At 38.3% G+C, this 19,021-nt stretch overlaps 1 protein-coding gene across 2 annotated transcripts in view; it reads right to left on the minus strand.

Annotated features, from left to right (window-relative positions):
* Positions 1 to 17,114, minus strand: part of SEPTIN7 (septin 7) — a 64,186-nt gene extending 47,072 nt beyond the window's left edge. For both annotated transcript variants that reach the window (XM_068404643.1, XM_068404642.1), the window contains exon 1: positions 17,012 to 17,114. In XM_068404643.1, the coding sequence (XP_068260744.1) occupies positions 17,012 to 17,021 (10 nt within the window). In that variant the 5' untranslated portion in view covers positions 17,022 to 17,114. The remainder of the gene's footprint in view (positions 1 to 17,011) is intronic.
* Between the last annotated feature and the right edge of the window lie 1,907 nt (positions 17,115 to 19,021).

Consider the following 19,021-nt stretch of genomic DNA (forward strand, 5'->3'; position numbering starts at 1 on the left):
AATTTCTCAGTTGTTCATTTCTCCTTTTTTTTGTTTGTTTTGGGTTTTTTGTTTGTTTGTTTTGTTTTGGTTTTGTTTGTTTTGGTTTGGTTTTTTTTTTTTAAATCCTTTTGCTCTACATGTAACAAAACTTATCACAAAACTTCAGCAATGAGGAGGCTTTATACAAAAAGCCAAAAGCGGAGGGAGGGCAAAATCCTACACAACAAATTGAGGCTGCAGTTCATTACAAGTAAGAGAAGCTGCATATTCATGTCTCTTCATAGTAAGTAGATAACGTTTATTGAGGTGTTCATGTCACTCAGACAATACTGTCAGTACCAGCATATGCATCAGAATCTCTTGTGTGAAAAAAAGAAGTATTTTAAGAAGAGAGATACTTCAAGGGGAAAATTCTCACGATAGGAAATACACAGCAGTGACTGCCAATCTAAATTTGGCACACACACCCACCTCCCTAAAAGATACCACAATCTGCAATATTTCTAACTGGGTCAAAGTTAATCTGTTACCTTTTCTGTAGAGTTAGAAGTGCCAGAGGCTCTCAAATTCTTATCCAATAAGAGCCAGCCTTAAGCTTAATCTAAAGTACACTGACAGTGGGTCTTGTTAGAACAATGTGTCTACCTGAAGAGAACAAACAGCTTTTAAGGTGTGACGCTTTTTTTAGGAAGTACTGACTCTTCCAGTATACCTCAAAGGTCTAGTTCTCAGCAGCCGGACGATTAGCAAGCAGCTTTTTCCTCCTTATTAAAAACCTACAAAAAAAACAACAAGAAAAAAGCAAAACCAAAAAATCCCACCACTTTATTATTGATTGAATACGGAAGGTGGTTCTGAAGAATTAAGTTTTACAACCATGGATATGCATGAAAATGCAAATTAGGCCTTTAACCACTTACCTGGGGAGAGAGTGCAACTTCTCAAGAGGGAACATTCCACACAGCACAAATATGAACAGCACATAGAACAAGTTCTGAAATGCCTCCCCAAAACCACAAAATGCAGTCAGTAAAGATTCATCCTTACTGAGGCTACAGCCCTGACCTTAGTGCTTATTTTTGCATTCAGCAAGTCGAGGATAACCTAACCTCGGAAAGATATATCCAAATTAAACTGCCTAGAAACATGCAAACTAGTAAAGAACACAACCTCTTTAGTGAAGCACAGTTGTTGGTGGTTTTTTATTATTTCATTGTGATAAACTTTATTTAAATATTAATCATATTCAACATTCATGAAATTAATTTTACTTTTTTTTTAAGCCAACAGCAGTAGTCAGGTTAAGGAAACTGGTAAATACACAATGGTGACAATCATAACCTTATTTGAATAAGCAGAAAAAATTCTCTGCCCCTGGCATCAGCTCATCTCACTTACTAGTAATAGGGAAGCCTTTCTTGCCCTGCTTTCCAATGGCACAAAAAATTATGCAATAACATATCAGTTTTAAAATGCTAAAGGGATAAGAATCAACTGCAGGTTTGTTCATTAATTGTATGATATTTTCTTTTAACAGTTCATTAAAAAAGACATACATCAAAGGTCTTCACACTGTATGTTCAAATTAGTGTCATTCAAATAAGAACTATCATTATATGCAATTTAATTGAACACTAGTTTCTATCTGAGGCAACCCTATTTAATCTTTGGTTAAAAAACTACTTTTTAATAAAAAATTCACAGTATCTGGTTAATGAGAAACTGAAAATGGCCTAACTTCACCTGATTAGCAACTGCAAAGCATGACAGGACACAAATTTAGCCAGAGAAAAATTCTAAAGGGTATCAGATTCACAAAGATTTCAGAGTCCTTTCAAACTATCAACGATGTCCTTCCATCTTCCTGAACGCCACTTCTCGTTGAAATGGTATAAAAGCATTTGTGTGGTTCAGCCTTTTTCGAGGCAACACGAAACTGCCTAAATGGTAAAATGAGAGAGCTGAATGGTAAAGACTCCTGTGCAGCACCTCATCCATATGATGAATCTCTAGATTATAATGTTGTCTGTCTCTGGAAACGCTTGGACTACTAAGTTAACATCACAAATGGGTTTGACAGAGACATTTGTGAAGTAATTTTAATAACCAGGCTGGAGAACCTATGTTTCATCAGAAGTTCAAGAACGCAACAGATACCAGACGACATTCAACCCCATGTACGAGTACAAGTTGGGGACAGACCTGTTGGAGAGCAGCGTAGGGGAAAGGGACCTGGGGGTCCTAGTGGACAGCAGGATGACCATGAGCCAGCAGTGTGCCCTGGTGGCCAAGAAGGCCAATGGCATCCTGGGGTGGATTAGAAGGGGTGTGGTTAGCAGGTCAAGAGAGGTTCTCCTCCCCCTCTACTCTGCCCTGGTGAGGCCGCATCTGGAATATTGTGTCCAGTTCTGGGCCCCTCACTTCAAGAAGGACAGGGAACTGCTAGAGAGAGTCCAGCGCAGAGCCACCAAGATGATTAAGGGGGTGGAACATCTCCCTTATGAGGAGAGGCTGAGGGAGCTGGGTCTCTTTAGCTTGGAGAAGAGGAGACTGAGGGGTGACCTCATTAATGTTTATAAATATGTAAAGGGCAAGTGTCATGAGGATGGAGCCAGGCTCTTCTCAGTGACATCCATTGACAGGACAAGGGGCAATGGGTGCAAGCTGGAACACACGAGGTTCCACATAAATATGAGAAAAAACTTCTTTACAGTGAGGGTGACTGAACACTGGAACAGGCTGCCCAGAGAGGGTGTGGAGTCTCCTTCTCCGGAGACATTCAAAACCCGCCTGGACGCGTTCCTGTGTGACATGATCTAGGTAGTCCTGCTCCGGCAGGGGATTGGACTAGATGATCTTTCGAGGTCCCTTCCAATCCCGAACATTCTGTGATTCTGTGACTGTATACATTAATTTATTCAGTAAGCCATATGCATGCGTTGGACCAAATATGCTCTACCATCCCTACAGTATTAAAATATGACTGTGCAGTGAACATCAGCAGGATAGCCCTGCTGGATTTGACCCTTGGCTTTCCACACAGTGGTGTACAGCAATAAAATAACCTATAGAAAAATGAACCAACATTGCGCATACACTCGGGGTTTTGCTTTTTCCTTGCCTTCCTCCACTTAAAACCTACACTGATATTATATAGCCAGAGGTAACATACAAAAGACCTTTCAGAAAACTCCACTATCAAGTGTGACCCCTTGTAAAACGAAAAATATATCTAGCCTGAAACACAACTGCTCTTTCAGCATGAATACAAAGACAGACAACTGCTCACTAACTAATAAGCCTTTTCAATAAAAGCTATGAAAAGAACTTAAAACCTTTGGTCTGACCAAGTGCTCCATACCAGCACCTTCCTGAAATGCTCATAAACTGTCACCAACTGTGACTTCAAAATGGGACCTAGCTTATTTTACCTAACCCAATATTCTCCTCCTAACAGAGGACAAAAGCAGAAGCACATGAATGTGCTTCTAACAGGGGCTGCACCAGATGACTTTGAGAGATTCCATCCAACCTGCACTATTCCACGATTCTGTAAAAAGGCATGCAAGCAAGCAGTGACATTTCCTTGAAACACCATTTATCTCTCAAAGTTCATGGTGTTAGTTGATAGAGATCTCTATTTTCACCTCTTAACGACATGTGCTTGTGAAAAGTCACAAACAGTAAATAAGAAAGCAGGCATCATCTACAGTAAGGCCCTGATGCTATTAAACTCAAAATTTCTTTCTCCAAACCCAAAAGGCACTGACTTCAGCTAGTCACAAACACTGAGCAAGAAATGGCTGCTTAGCACTTATTAGCAGGAGAGCTATTCTGAAGCCTTTTTTAACAGTCTACAGATGCACAGTCAAACTGCAGGAGGCATGCAACTGGAGACCTCTTCACCCATCTTTACAGATACCTTCTTTCTCCAAATTAGTACCATGCCACGATTTCAGCTACTGTCATTATGCTGATCCTCCTCCTGATTTCCTGTATTTTCTACTTATCCTGCTGTCTGTATCCTTGCCTGCTCTCAGTCAGCCACTCAACACAATTTAACAGGCATTAGAAAACACAATTACAGCATTCTACACTGTGCCCCAAAAGCAAATTGCTTCTAAGAAATTAAATTTATTTTTAGCAAAGAAATGGACAGATACAAAACTTCCGAAGAGTGCCAAAACGGAGGGACAAGAAGATAGATAGAGATATATATATATATATACTGCCTATAAGTTTACCTGTTGATTACATAGTACAGTTGATGTTTTGAATTTGTAGGTCTCAACTCCTTTCTAATTAGACAGGTGTATAAAAATGTTTTGCAATTCATCGTAGAATAAATGCTTTTGTTGTCACTTAAAGCAGAAGCTGTTTTTTGAGTAGAACGTCAAACAGTCCAAGTATCTGGAAAGTTCATAAAATTCTTCCTCTGAGTCAGTTTTATTTTATTCAGTTACCTGAATGCTTGCCATTTGACATATCCCAACCAAAGTAGACAGTCAAATAAAAATTTGGACACTGCCCTCAGTTCAAACCGCAGTCTTAACAGTGTATAAAAATCACATCCTTTTACTTATTGTATAGACTCAAATAACTGTGAAAACTCAAGCCAAATTGTTCCAATTCAAGGAATATTTAAGGCTAAAATCTGGCCTGATCATCCAACTCAACTCATTTCTTTGCATTCAGTCACTAAAATGTTTCATCATAGAGTGACCCCACTATTAAACAGTTTAACTGCTCTTCTTGAAAGGACCAAAATGTACAGAGCAAGAACTGTATTTCAGAAACACAGTGTGTATTTCCTCATAAGAAAAGTACATGGATTTAGTTTTCCAACCACTAGACTTAGTCTATTAAGTGAATTAACAAGTAATGTGCATTACTGGATTAATCTCTACCTGTATTGTAGCAGAAACAGGCATTGATTTTGCAGAATCACTGATAGAAGGCATTTCCCTGCAGCGGTAAGTGGTTTAGTTTTTAAACCTCAGTTACTCAGGAAGAAGCAGGAGACAAAACATACCGTTGAAATAATCGTTCAAATAAAAATTTTACATACTCTAAGCACCCCAGACCAAAAAAAAGAATAGAAATGGAAAAATTCTAGCATAACTTTACAGAACAAGTGGATGTAAAATGCTCCTTTTATTGATACAGTAATCTACATACAGGAGGGGATTCGGTGTAGCAGGCAAGATCACGCTCTTCAAGGTCTGGCTTCACGAGGGTTTCGCTGAAGTTAATCAACAGGCCACAAATGGTAGTGCTGTGGAACATACTTGGGGCGCAGGACAAGAGGCTTCACTCGTCCTGCTCAGGCTAACCCCGGCATTACTCCCCTCACACAGGCTGCAGAGTACATGGAAACAAGGTGGTTAGGATTTTGTTTAACACTATTTCTTTCTGCATCAGAAGACTCATACTAACAAGGTTACCGTTGGCATTTTCAGAGCAGGTAGTGCCATACCCTAAACGCCTACAAAGAGATGATATAATTTCTTTTCACGACTCCAGTTCTGTTGCTGGGAGCACAGAAGAATGCTTAGCCACAAACCCGTGCAACCATCTCAAAGGCTTCTACACTCCCTGAGTCTTTTGCCAGACATCTGGAGATACAAGATTAGAATTCTGGTGACCAAAATGTAGTAAATTCAGAAGGGAAATCCCCCTAAAAATAATTAGAACTAAATTTGAACACTACTTCATGTTGCTAACCTCTCCACAGGTCATTAAGCAAAACACCATCATATGTTATCCAAGACCCACGAAAATGGATGTTCAGGGTCAAGCTTGTCTTCAGGTCTGTTAAAGAGCTCTTCTGTTATTTACTCGTGCCATCCTACATGAAGACAATGGTATTTTTACTTCAAGGTATTACAGTAATTGCTCAAAGGCCACTTTCTAGAAGTGAAAAAAAGAAAACAAATCTAATTCTCTTCATCAATGGTAGATGTAAATAGTTAGTAATGAAAACATCAAAGCAAAAATAACAGGAAACTGACAATAAACTTTCTCATACCTTAGACCAAGGAAGAACAGATGGTAAAAGAGAATTGCTGACTTTCAAGACAAACAAAAAAGTTTACCCTGAGAAAACTTACATCTCATCTCCCTTTTAACTCGGCAGCGTGGGACAGAAACTTACCAGTGTCTCCTCATCAGAAAATCATGCAGATGTGAAGGCAAATTAATGGATCACAGCTTAATACAGATACAAAGTAAAAGATTTATAGATTTATAGATTTATATCACGGAGTTTGAGGAGGTATTTATAGATGAAAGCTCAACTAGCTCTTTACCAGAATACTGTATCACAGGTGAACCATTCAGGTCTTTCATGAGAAAACTTCAGGATATTCCCAAGATTACCTTACTTGTAACAAAAATCAGATTATTCCAGAAGAATACATACCCGACTACATTTGGTGCAATAGTTTAAAATCTTTTCATGTAGTGAACTGTTAGTCTGACTGGCCAAAACCGGAACCTTGATAACTGGCATTCTCACCGCAGCAGACGAACGTAACACTTTGTTATATCACTGGCAAGTAACATTTAAGGGCAAAGAATACAGGTCTTAAATGAGAATAAATCAAGGACAGTAAGTTCCAAAACGCTGGAACAAACTGAAGATCAACGTCACTTGCTTCTAAACCATATGGTTCCCTACCATGCTCTTGAATACAAAGCATAGTATCGCTGTCTTGAAAGATAGAAGACATGGTCAATGTGGATCAAGGCAGTAATAATAATCAATCCATGTGTGCAATGAATTCCCTTTGTTGCTTAACTCCTTGCCATTTGAGTTTATCAAGTGTCACCGACTGCTTATCTGATGATTATGATATTTTTCAGCAGTGGTTTGTTTCACAGTTCCTCATTTCAACACAAAGTTTGCTAGCCTCTTCTGCACAGTGCTCCACAGACAGCCAACAACTGCTTTCAGGCCACTGATTTACTACTTTTTAACTAACTAAGCAGTAGAAAATGGGCCTAAGCTTCAGGATTAGCCCATAAATTCAGAACTTAACGCATAATGACTTCAGACTGCAAAATCACTGTTTTAAAGAGCACTGCTGTGTGCACCTAGAGATGTCACCTGGGAACGCTTCAGATCCTTCTCAAATCCCCAAGCTGTCACCTTACATAGACAGCAGCACAATGTCACACATCCCAAGAAGTAAAATACCAGAGCCAGATGCTCACTTAGAACTGACGCTTGCTGCCCTTATCCGCCCTGCATTTATTTGTGTCCTTCCGTTGCTGCTTCTCGTTCTGCGGAAGCCCAAGAGTTTAATTCCCTTAAATCGCAGACTATTTCTTGCCCTTCTGGAGATGCATCTGCCCCATGAAAAACACTTGTTTAGCCTTCACAGCACAAGTTTCATGAACAGAAGTATGTGAATGATGCACTTTGCATCAGCTTTGACACTGTTGTAGTTTCATTATAAGCTGTCAGCACAACTTCTGGCGTAAAGCCTCATCGCGGACGGAAGTCAGAACTTCAGTGATACAAAGCCAGAACTGCTGGTGAAATTAGGAAGTCAAAACCCTCAAAAAAACTTTCACTTCAGGCTTCACAGGGGGAAGGAACTATGTTGAATGGCATCATTACACACTTGATACAGCTTCTATCAACACTGTGACAGAAACTTAGCACCATTCCAAGACAGAGTGTAAGAGCTCCTACATTTGTGCTCTTGGTATGCATAACAAAACTACCTACAGGAAAAAATCAGGATGGAAGCAAAGGCTGACAAGAACTCAAACAGAAAAACTAATTTGATGAAACAGCTTCAGCAGCCTTTCTCACCTTCAACCATTGATAAGTCTAAATATTCTGCCTCAAGTATTATAATAAGGTAAGTGACTGGAAAAAACAGACTACAACACCAGAATAGATGTGAGAAAGTTTGTCTTAGATGATGTTCATTCTCTTTGATAAAAACTTCTAGACAAGAGTATGGTACATACTCTAATTTGTCAGTAAATGTTCTCAGAATTTGAAAACCAAAATGAACAGTTGCATGCAACAGCCATACTACATACAGAAAAACACTGGGAAAAGGAACAAAATTTAACAGCTTCAAATGGATTCACAGTGAAGATCTGAACTGACTATTGAAGAACCAGCCAGAGGCAAAACATGCATATTGAATCAGAAGAGTCGCATTCAATGGGTCACTGTGGCTTTACTACAATTGGAAGTTTAGTTCAATCCAAGAGTTTAAGAGTCTAAGTTTAGTTCCACCCAAGAACATCACTTTGGTTACAATATTAACCTACTCATTCATGAAATTGTCAGTATTTCTTGATACAGCAGGCAAGCCTGACATTTTCAGCCAACAGGAAAAGACAAGCAGTTTTCAACTCATCCAGCATACACATCTATACAAAAACCTGACTTCTACTTGGAATCCGGCTCCAGGCTTGTAGGAAAGATGGCCCCAAAAGCAGTCATGAAGTAAAGTGACACCTGATCATCCAGGGCTAAGGAACTGGAAACGGTAGTAGCGTGACTTCTAACAAGTCATCACTTACAAGATGTGCAACATTTAGCTCACACGCTACCGATGCACCACGACTGCTCAGGGCAAGTTGTTGACATTTGAAGGTAGAATCAACGAACCGCTGGCCACCTGATAGCCAATTTAAGAAATAGGGTGTATCCGTTAGTCAGGTACCTTCTTTAAGATGTACATTAAACACTATGACAGCATCTACGAAAGCGTAACTGGAGCATCATGGAGTGATCAATTATTCTTATTCTAGTATAAAAAAAACAGGTTCATTAATTTCAGTTAAATTGAGACCTACAAACCCATCACCAACAGGAACAAGGACCAGGTTCAAACGCTGATCTCGCCATAATGAACAAGTTTACTGTAATATATGAAATGCCAACAGAGTAACTATGTGTTTGTCTGCACGTGCACACATATTCAGATGTGTAAAATCAGCAAGGACATTCTTATTTAGAAATAAAACGAAAAACTGGTAAGCTAGGATAAGAAAAACCACCTAGAGCAAAAATATTTATAGTTAGAAACATAGCAAAAGTTGCAACTGGCCTGAAGACAGCTAGTACCATGACAGGATTAACTATGTAGGTAAGTACTGAAAAACTCCACAAAGCTTAAAAAAAAAAAAACATTGAAGATAACACCCACACAATGCAGAGTACAGTATCTCATTAGATGGTTTTCATGAAACTCCCTGAATTCATCTCTTAAAGACCCAGTTTTAAATACATATAGAAATAAAAGAATTCATACCATTTGTTAGGAGACTGACAAGGAAATGATATGAAATAGAAAAAAGAAAATCTTTCCAACAGAATCATCACTTGTTTAAAGAAATAAAAGCCAATTAGGTTACAGGCAGATTTTTGCCAAATTATAGGTTCAGATCCACACACTTAGGCAGAAGTCTCTTCCCTCAAAAACCTTTGCCAGGAAACAAACAATTTTAAAAGACAAATTAGGCTCTGATCAAAATGCTGCCACACAATAAACAGTTCAGTTTAGTTTAAATACAACCACCAAAGCTTTACAAAACCTTTTATTTTTCAGAGCAATATTTTAATATAATAATACTTAGTACTTAAGGTTAGTTGTCAGAACTCAAGATCTGTATGACAGCAAGCACCCAGTAAGAGACACCACACTGAAGCTGACTTTCACATAATCAACTCAAGAAGCTTTGCATCCAGTTAATAAAGAAAATAAAAACCCAAAGGCTCTTTAGAAGCTGTCCAGTAAGCACTACAATTCCAGTTAATGTTGTAGTTGCAAACAATGAAAAACTAAGAATTGAAGAGCAATCGTTTTAAACACCAGCTTCAGTTCTGGCCATTAGAGTCTTTAAGCATCCTTCAGTACAAGTTTAAGCTATTGCACAGTGAGGGAAATGTTTAAAATGAGCTTAATAAAAACTAAGATAACATTTTTTTTTTCATCTTGAGTTATTAAAAAACACTATGCTATGAGCAACCTATGAGAGTATTTGAAGAGATATGGGCAGAACCCACTCATACAACCAACAAAGAAGTATGAGAGAAGATTTTCTAATTGAAGCCAAGTAGTCACATGAATCTATACTTCAAACTCTCACCTGGAAGTAACTCAATGGAAAATCATTGCAGGCCAGTAAACTCACTGTTAGATTAATGACCTTTCACATCTTGAAGAGATGTTCACTTTTCCACAGAAAGCTCTTCAGAGCTCACCTGTTCTGCCTTCTCAAAAAACCTTTACCAACCTCTTTCCACAAAAAGGAGTGACACGCTATGGGTGAGGCATTACTCCATCAACAGAGATTACTCCAAAGGAATGTGTCATCTCTAGGAATACCCTGGCTCCATTCCAAGTTCCACTACTTTTCTATTCCTTTATTTTTTATCTCCGCCAATTCTCCTGAATTCAACATATTTTGCTTCGGCATCCCCATCAGGTATGTGTAAATATTAAGCAATCAACTTTAACACTCTGTAGACATCATCACTGAACACATATCCACAGAACTGGTACACAAGAGGTAGTAAATTATTTTTTTTTAAGGTTACAAAATTCTTCAAAGAATCTTTTTTCTTTCTGTGCTTCACTGAAACCTCATAATCCTCTCAACAGAATACCTGCAACTTAAAATCTCTTTTTTTTTTCTTTTTAAATCCAATTTCTTTAGGGAGCCCTATCTGCTACACAACAGTTGAACCCATACTACTACTTTTCTTTATGGAAAGAGTACACTGGGAACTGAAAGAGTGCTGGTTAACCTGGCCCTAGCCACTGGCACAGCAGTACCAACAGGCAGCCAGCCCTCATCCAAGTAGCTCAAAACAGGCTGCAGCCAAGGTCATAGCATGGACCACATGACAGCTTTCAGAGGATGACAGGATTAGAGGAACCGAGGTATTCTGAAGAAGTGAAGTTACAGCAGAAAAGGAGGCAGGGCACATTCAAGAAATAAAAAAGGCTTTGCTAGTTCTTTTCCATAATATGCTTTTTCTTTCTAAGGTATGTAATTACAGACCTGTTGGAGAGCAGCGGAGGGGAAAGGGACCTGGGGGTCCTAGTGGACAGCAGGATGACCATGAGCCAGCAATGTGCCCTTGTGGCCAAGAAGGCCAGTGGCATCCTGGGGTGGATTAGAAGGGGTGTGGTTAGCAGGTCAAGAGAGGTTCTCCTCCCCCTCTACTCTGCCCTGGTGAGGCTGCATCAGGAGTATTGTGTCCAGTTCTGGGCCCCTCACTTCAAGAAGGACACGGAACTGCTAGAGAGAGTCCAGCGCAGAGCCGCGAAGATGATTAAGGGGGTGGAACATCTCCCTTATGAGGAGAGGCTGAGGGAGCTGGGTCTCTTTAGCTTGGAGAAGAGGAGACTGAGGGGTGACCTCATTAATGTTTATAAATATGTAAAGGGCAAGTGTCATGAGGATGGAGCCAGGCTCTTCTCAGTGACATCCATTGACAGGACAAGGGGCAATGGGTGCAAGCTGGAACACAGGAGGTTCCACAGAAATATGAGGAAAAACTTCTTTACAGTGACGGTGACTGAACACTGGAACAGGCTGCCCAGAGAGGTTGTGGAGTCTCCTTCTCTGGAGACATTCAAAACCCCCCTGGACGCGTTCCTGTGTGACATGGTCTAGGTAATCCTGCTTCGGCAGGGGATTGGACTAGATGATCTTTCGAGGTCCCTTCCAATCCCTGACATTCTGTGATTCTGTGATGTATGCCAGTGTACACTCCTGACTGTATACACAAGGAAAAGCTCCATAACCGATAATGCAGCCATATAGACCAGAGAAACTGACTGGAAAGGTCAAAACTCACCTCTTTTTTTTTTCCTCCAGTAGGTTTAAAAAGAAAGCATGTTTTAATTTAAGCTATATTTATATGGCAGTAGAGCCTAGAGGCCTCTAAAATAATAGCAAAGTTAGGCAACAAATACTCAGCAATGCTACTTCACTGATCCTATGAAGCCAAGCATGAAAGTCACACCAAAGGCCAAACACATCCTCAGATACTGTGGTAGTAGGGACACTACAAAAGCCTTAATTAAGAGGATTTCAAATCACAGCAGGTCAGCAAGAACTGGAAACATCCCGAAACAGTTTCTACTAAATTCTACTGCCCGTCCACAGGTTATTTTTCACTTAATTATTCTTCCTATCCTGCCATATGCTTAACGATTTTGTTCCTGGCTTTAAAATTGGAGGAGAGGATATCAGACTAACAAAGAACAAGTAGCTGTGAGCATCGGAGGCTCTTGGTACCACTGGTTGGCTTGATAAATAAACAGCCCCAGAAAGTGAACAAATGAAAAGGATAATTCTAATCAGAACATGATCCATCACCGGAAGATATCAGTATTAAACCAAAGTCTTCTTCAGTGAAGAAGAAAAGCATTTTAAAATGTAACTTCAAGTCTTGCAAAATACAGCCCTTTCCTTTGCATCCATGCCAAAAAGCCATGTTTAAACCAAAACATTTGAGTGCGCATATAATTACAAATGAAACACTGACAATACTGCATGACCTTTTCCTTTAAGTTGTAATCTACAGGTGATGTACAAGGCTAAAGCGACAATTAGAAAACAAAACAGACAATTTACTATAGGAGAGGTTTCAAAAGAGCTTTCAGAGTCAAAGCTACCAAACAGTTGTTCAAGAAATAGGAACTGTGTAGAAAGGTCTTCTGGAAAGTCACTTGACTGTACATGTTTTGCACTTTGCAAATCAGATTATCTTAAAAATAATAAATTAAAATTTAAGAGTCCAACCTCTAATAAGGCTCACGAAGCCTGAACACCTTCGAAGTACACAGCTCTAGGAAAAGCCACCCCAAATAATTATTAAGTACATAAAGTCTATGGAAGAAAATTTTTTAAAATTATGATTTTGCATCTAGTTGGGTGTTGGCTCAAATCACATGTTACCAGTGTAACTTCAATAAAAGAACAACAAAAGAGGGATTTCCTGATTCAGTGTTTAGAAAAAAAGACACACTGAAAAGCAACTGTTTGTTTCACACCTCATTACACTAAAAAACACACGCCCACTACTTAAGCAAGTGTAATTATATTAATAAACAGACATAACGACAATTTCACAATTAAGATTTTCTTTAACTGTGAGCTACTAACCACGGTAGTATTACTTCTGGAAGTTTTCTTTTCTCAAGCATTTGACTTAAGCATGTTCTTTCCTCCAAAAAGCCAGAGAAATACAGAGACTACACTTTGGATTTCAAACAGACCAAATATTTATGTCGGGTTCTCAAGTGTTTCAACAATGATGTTATACTTGAAGAGATTACACAAGATTATGAAGAAAGCAGCCTACCGAGGCAAACTTGACATTTTTTCCACTGGTGAGCTTTAATATTTCAGATGTAGAATTAGTTGCTTGAAGCCACTATTTAAATGTCTTCTTTTGAAAGCATCGAGAACAAAGCCTAGTTTAATGCATGTGTCTTATCCTCAGAGGAGGCGCTTGTTAGTTTTTGTTCTACAAACCCAAGTCATTTAAGAAATAGCATGATTTAAGCTACTGATTAGCCTTTTAGAATATGACTAATATGAAATTCATTGTCTCACGAAGCTTTTAAAGACAAATCAATATCCAATGACAACTGATCAATAAGGAAAACAAAGAGCTATCTCAGTCTTCAGTTTCTTAAGAAAAGTTTAGAAACATTACTAAAGGAAACAATACAACTTAGAAAAAACTTAAATACAGTTAATGAGATAGCAACATTGAAAGGTTTATTATGGCCAAGTATTATAAAGTAACCCCAGTTCCTATTAAGGTTAATTTTTCAATGATTCTTAAAACATTAAATATGAAAAGGATGCTTTAACATCAGCTTTTTATATTAACACATGCGTAGCTCATAAACACTTCACCCTTTAGTTACATTTAATGTAAACACCAGAACACCTGGAAATTAGCAACTATATTTACAGAAAAGACTTCACTAGCATTATAAGCCTCAAATAAAGTAATCTTACTGAGTCCCAACTCAAAGAAAGAGCAAGTTACAGGACAGAGCGCTGCACACATGGCTGAAAGGAAGCCACTTCCAAAGCAATGTCCCCAACCAGCTTAGATCAGCTCAGATAAGGAGCACCTATGGCCTGAACCTGCTCCAGAAACCATGCTCTAGGCCATGCAACAACTCCTCAGCCTTAGGCACACCCCAATTTAAAAGCCCTCTCTCCAGCTTCACTGGCACAATAGAAGCCAGGACGCAAGGTGGTTTCACCACACACTGCTATGGGCAGCCCCATCATCTCCAGGGCTATGACAGTAACCCAGCAGCCTGGGGAATACGCATTTTATGGAGTACATTCATGCTTTATGCACAGGAAAGGTTCTGTAAAAGTGATCTCCCTGCAAAAATTCTTAGTGGGAACAATGTCAGATCCGTTGGATGCTGAGCTTACTACTTCCTCAGTGACAGATATCTTACGTCGTTAAACTGAAAACTGCCTTGTTTCCACCACAGTCAGTCCAGTTGTACAACCATACTGGCACATCCTTCCAAAACACTGGTCAAGAGACTTTTGAATACTACACGTTTCAAGACAGAGAAGCCAGATATCGCACTATGCACATCTATAAAGTTTAACTGATAATTCCAGACTAAGCAGACAGTTGGAAAATAGCTGCCACACAAGTGCATTAGCTGCAATTTCAAGCCTTACAAACATCTGAAAATAGCTGCACACAGAGATTGCAGATCCCAAACATAATTTGTTTTCTTCCTTGTATCTGTTTAGCAACCACAAGTATTGGCTTTCTTACTTTTCAGGTAACACTGACACTGAAGAACCTATAAATAAAGCACAGCCAGCAGACTAGTAACTGGGCAATCTACAGTAAAAGGCAGCCACGCATGCACGATTCTTGGCAGTAGAAAGAGCAAGCGAATATATTAGATTATCTCCAAGAGATGATATATACACTATTCTTATTCAGCCAGAACTGACCATATACAAATTAGCACTACATTTAAGTTTTAATAAGTACATTATAGATAATTCCCTTTATTATTACAGAACAGTATCATATAAAGTCAGCTAAAGACCTCAAACCAAGTCAGAGTACACTGTCTCAAAGGATGAGCACAACAACAGATAATTACAATTCTAAGAATCTAATTGCACATTACAGTACAACATTTACCAAGAAAAGTGATCAGTAATACACAAACTATTTCATCTTCATATTTAAAACAGATGCATCTTTTCAGGGCATACTATTACCAGACATATCACTTTGAAGTCCCAGAACAAAATTGTTTCTCCCTCCCTGCCCCTTCCCAGATGTTAAGAGTACTAAAAGATCAGCCATGATTTTGTTAAACATTTACTTTTAAACATCCAATTTCTATACTTGAGGGTTGGAAGGAGAGAATTAGATGCATTTTTGATTTAGAAAACTACGGCCAATTCCCCTAGTAAACTTTCCGACAACGGCACAAATTCACGTGCAAGTGAATTAAGTCTTAGTAGTAAGTACAAAAATACTAAACTAGTTACTAGTAAAACTAATAACAAGATTTTCTGATCAACATCTCATTTTCAATCTAATTTTGGACCAACTTTTCCTCTCAGTGGCCACAATTTTCTACAGTTCCCCTAAATGCAATTGCATTATACTGTACTACAGGCAAACGTAAGAACACTAAGGTGATTCTACACACTTTCTCCAGTTCTAATACATCACTACTTCTCCTGCTTGCGCTTTAAGTGACTTGCTTTTTGCGAGAATGAAACCTGGAAGTATAAATTATACCCCGTTCTAGAATAATACTTCACAAAGACAGCTCGCTCTCTTCCTCCTCCCCTTTTTCCTGTAGATAGCAGAAAAACAAATTTTATTTAAGACTAAACAGTTTTGTATCAAATAATGAATTATGTACTTGGATACTAGATTACAAAGGAACCTGTAATCAAGTTCCAAAAGAAAAAAGCAACTCATATTTTAAAATTCTAACTCATTGTAATCAAAAGAAAATTATAAGAGATCTACAATGAGTTCTCACCAATTTGACCTTGATTTCTAACTCTGTCTATAGTACTATTATGTAACATGCTACATGTACATAATGACTCCACAAGATACCCATTGTATTGATGACAAAACATTAAAGCATTCTCAAGCTACCCAAATTACAAAAGATAAAGGTAGACATCAACAAAGAGACAGCTGGCTATTATAAAACACTTTTTAAATTATTATTATTATTTTAAACATTAGCATGTTAAAACTGAGCCACATATCCAGTATATATGTATCAGTTACAAATGTACCCAACCTTAATAACGGTCTACTATCATACAAGTACTCAAAAGAGGGGGAAAAAAGGAAATCGGATGTCCTAGCAGGGAAGATGACAATTTGGGTCATCACTGAAGCCTAAACGAACCATTCTGCATGGCAGCATTCATCCATACTAACTATAGTCTCCCATTCTCTGTAGTCCATAGGGAATGCACTGTTTAGATTTGGTTTTCTTTGCAACCATACAAACTAGAAAGGTTTGCTTAAATTAAAGCTTTGATTTTGTAGCAAAGCTTTGTGGCCACAGAACTGCAGGATGTACAGGATCCTACTGCCTGGTTATGTGCAAGGAAAGATTCCAACTTCACTTTTGGATCCCAGTTTGCCATTTTGCAGTCACAACTGTAAAAGCAGTTCAATTTTTTTATTCAAACGAAAATCCAAATTCAAATTACTTCTGTTATGTCATACTTACAAGTCACATTTTAGACTAGATCCACAAATTTTTTTCTTAGACTTTATGAACTATACAGTTCTCATTCCTTATTCTTCTCATCTACTTGCACATCAGACAACATGTTCTTTTTAAACACTCCAGATTTAACAATGTAGAAGAGGAAGATCCATGTTTTCTCATGAGATCACGAAAAACATATTTACATCACTGTCACAGATTAACAACGATGTCAATATACTTCCAATGAGTACCACTCAAACAAACAAACTTACCTACTACCATGAGTGTGAACTCAAATCCTCTCTTCACAGACTTCCGGTAAACTTGATTTGGAAGATTCGCAAACCCCACATATCCTTCAAGGTTCTTCTGTTGCTAAGACAAGAGATATTTGGGAAAAAAAAGTTAAAATAAAAGCTTTAACTTCTTACTTTGCTTGTGTTTTTTCGTTATTTAAATGTTCACTTCATTTTCACATCTGCAGAAAGGTGCTACCTACCCAACCTCTCAACACCCTGTCTACATCAAAGACAGTGCAATGAACTGCAACACTAAATAGGAAAAATTTATTTTTCGACTGGAGAGCCAAAGGACTGGCACAGAAAGTTAGCTATGCCAATAGTATTTTGAGCAAGTACAATTGCCACAGTATGACTGTGCAAGAACAAGAGTGCACAAGCACAAACTGATTAAAATATAATCAACTTTTTTGAAATACTGGCGAGTAGTGTGAGTGTAGCTTTCCTGTATTCCCGAGAGTCACGGTGGTACTGACTCAATATTACAGGGACAAAGCTGACACCCTCTTCCTCCAGGTCACGTAACTGGAGGCTTTTTTCAATTCCTGCATGGTAAACATAGATCTAGACCTACGCTAATGCAGCACGTATCTCAACAAACCCTTCAGAAAGGCAAAACTTCCGTTGCCTTGTACTTTGAAGAAGTTATTCAAAATATTGCCCACTGGGAAAAGAGATGAGAATTCTGGATGTTAGCCATTACTCCTTCTCACCACACTAATGATAATGTTGAAGGTGCTTAAAATGCCTCGCTCTCACTGTACGAGGCCCAGCGATCCTCCAGAGATCACCCATGCTACTTCAAACTGTTCTTCTAGTAGAATCCTAGAAATGTGTTTGATGTCACAGCAGGTCTGAGGATCTTCTTATGAGACAATACAGTTTAGTTCTTTTACAGATAATCTGAAACTGCTTTCGGAGACAACTGTCTAAAAGCAACACAAGGTCCTGTTTCTCATGAGGCATGACTTCAGCCTTTAAAACCAGAGGCTTTATATCCATCCAAAGTTGAAAGGATGTGATCTGATACTACCTCAATTTCAGAGCTTAAGAGAGTTATGCACATCCACAGAGATGAAGCGCTGTCTCCAAGTTTGAATTCCCCTCCCAAAGATTATCTTCAAGAAAATAGAGGAATTCTAAAAAAAATTGTAAAAATCTATTCTACTACAGTAGTACTGCCTCAGAGCTTCTCTGTATGGGATAGAGTTCAGTTTATTTCCATTTGATATGTGGTTGACTTATGCTTATTTGGATGTTGATCTAAATACTGAATCGACAGAATAAACTTATTATGTAGTAACTCCTAGAGTTCAAAAAAAATTCTGAAGTTTTTTAAAACTAAAGCAAATATTCCTTGCAAGCATATAAAAAACACTATCCTTGTTAAAGTATTGAACTGCCAGAAGAACTAGCGTCTTTGCAATCCACCAGCACTAGTCAATGAATTGACTCTCTGCTTCAAGTCACGTAACATTTCTCCATTTGCGAAACAAACCGTTATTCTCAAGCAATGCTACACCTCTACAAAGACATATTATACTGGTGCCATCATCAAATTCAAATAAAATCTGAAAAGTCCAAACTTAGTAGGATTACTTTGAAAACACACAATGAGACAAATGTTATTACTTCTCTAAATGTAGGAATGTTTGCCTTGTATCATCGAGAAACTTTTTTTTTTTTTTTAAGATGCTTTTTCTTTCAATTCAGCCTTAGGTGCAGCAATAGTCTCATCTGGAAGGTTTCAAAAGATTAAAAAAAAAATCAGCCAGGAATTTAAAAATCCAAAGACTGTTTTACTTTTCCAATCTATTACTACTACTACATGTGAGGAATACAATCTATCGCATTCTAAAACCCTGAACAGGAGCCAACGCTTCAGAGATATTACATGACATACAGGTGGGTGCTTTTTAAGATATTAAAAGAGCTCCTTAACAGTGCAGGTCATTAATAACTATTAAGGATATGCAATTGCTA

Source organism: Nyctibius grandis, chromosome 7 (genome assembly GCF_013368605.1).
Source record: "Nyctibius grandis isolate bNycGra1 chromosome 7, bNycGra1.pri, whole genome shotgun sequence".
In the NCBI taxonomy this organism is placed as follows: Eukaryota; Metazoa; Chordata; class Aves; order Nyctibiiformes; family Nyctibiidae; genus Nyctibius; species Nyctibius grandis.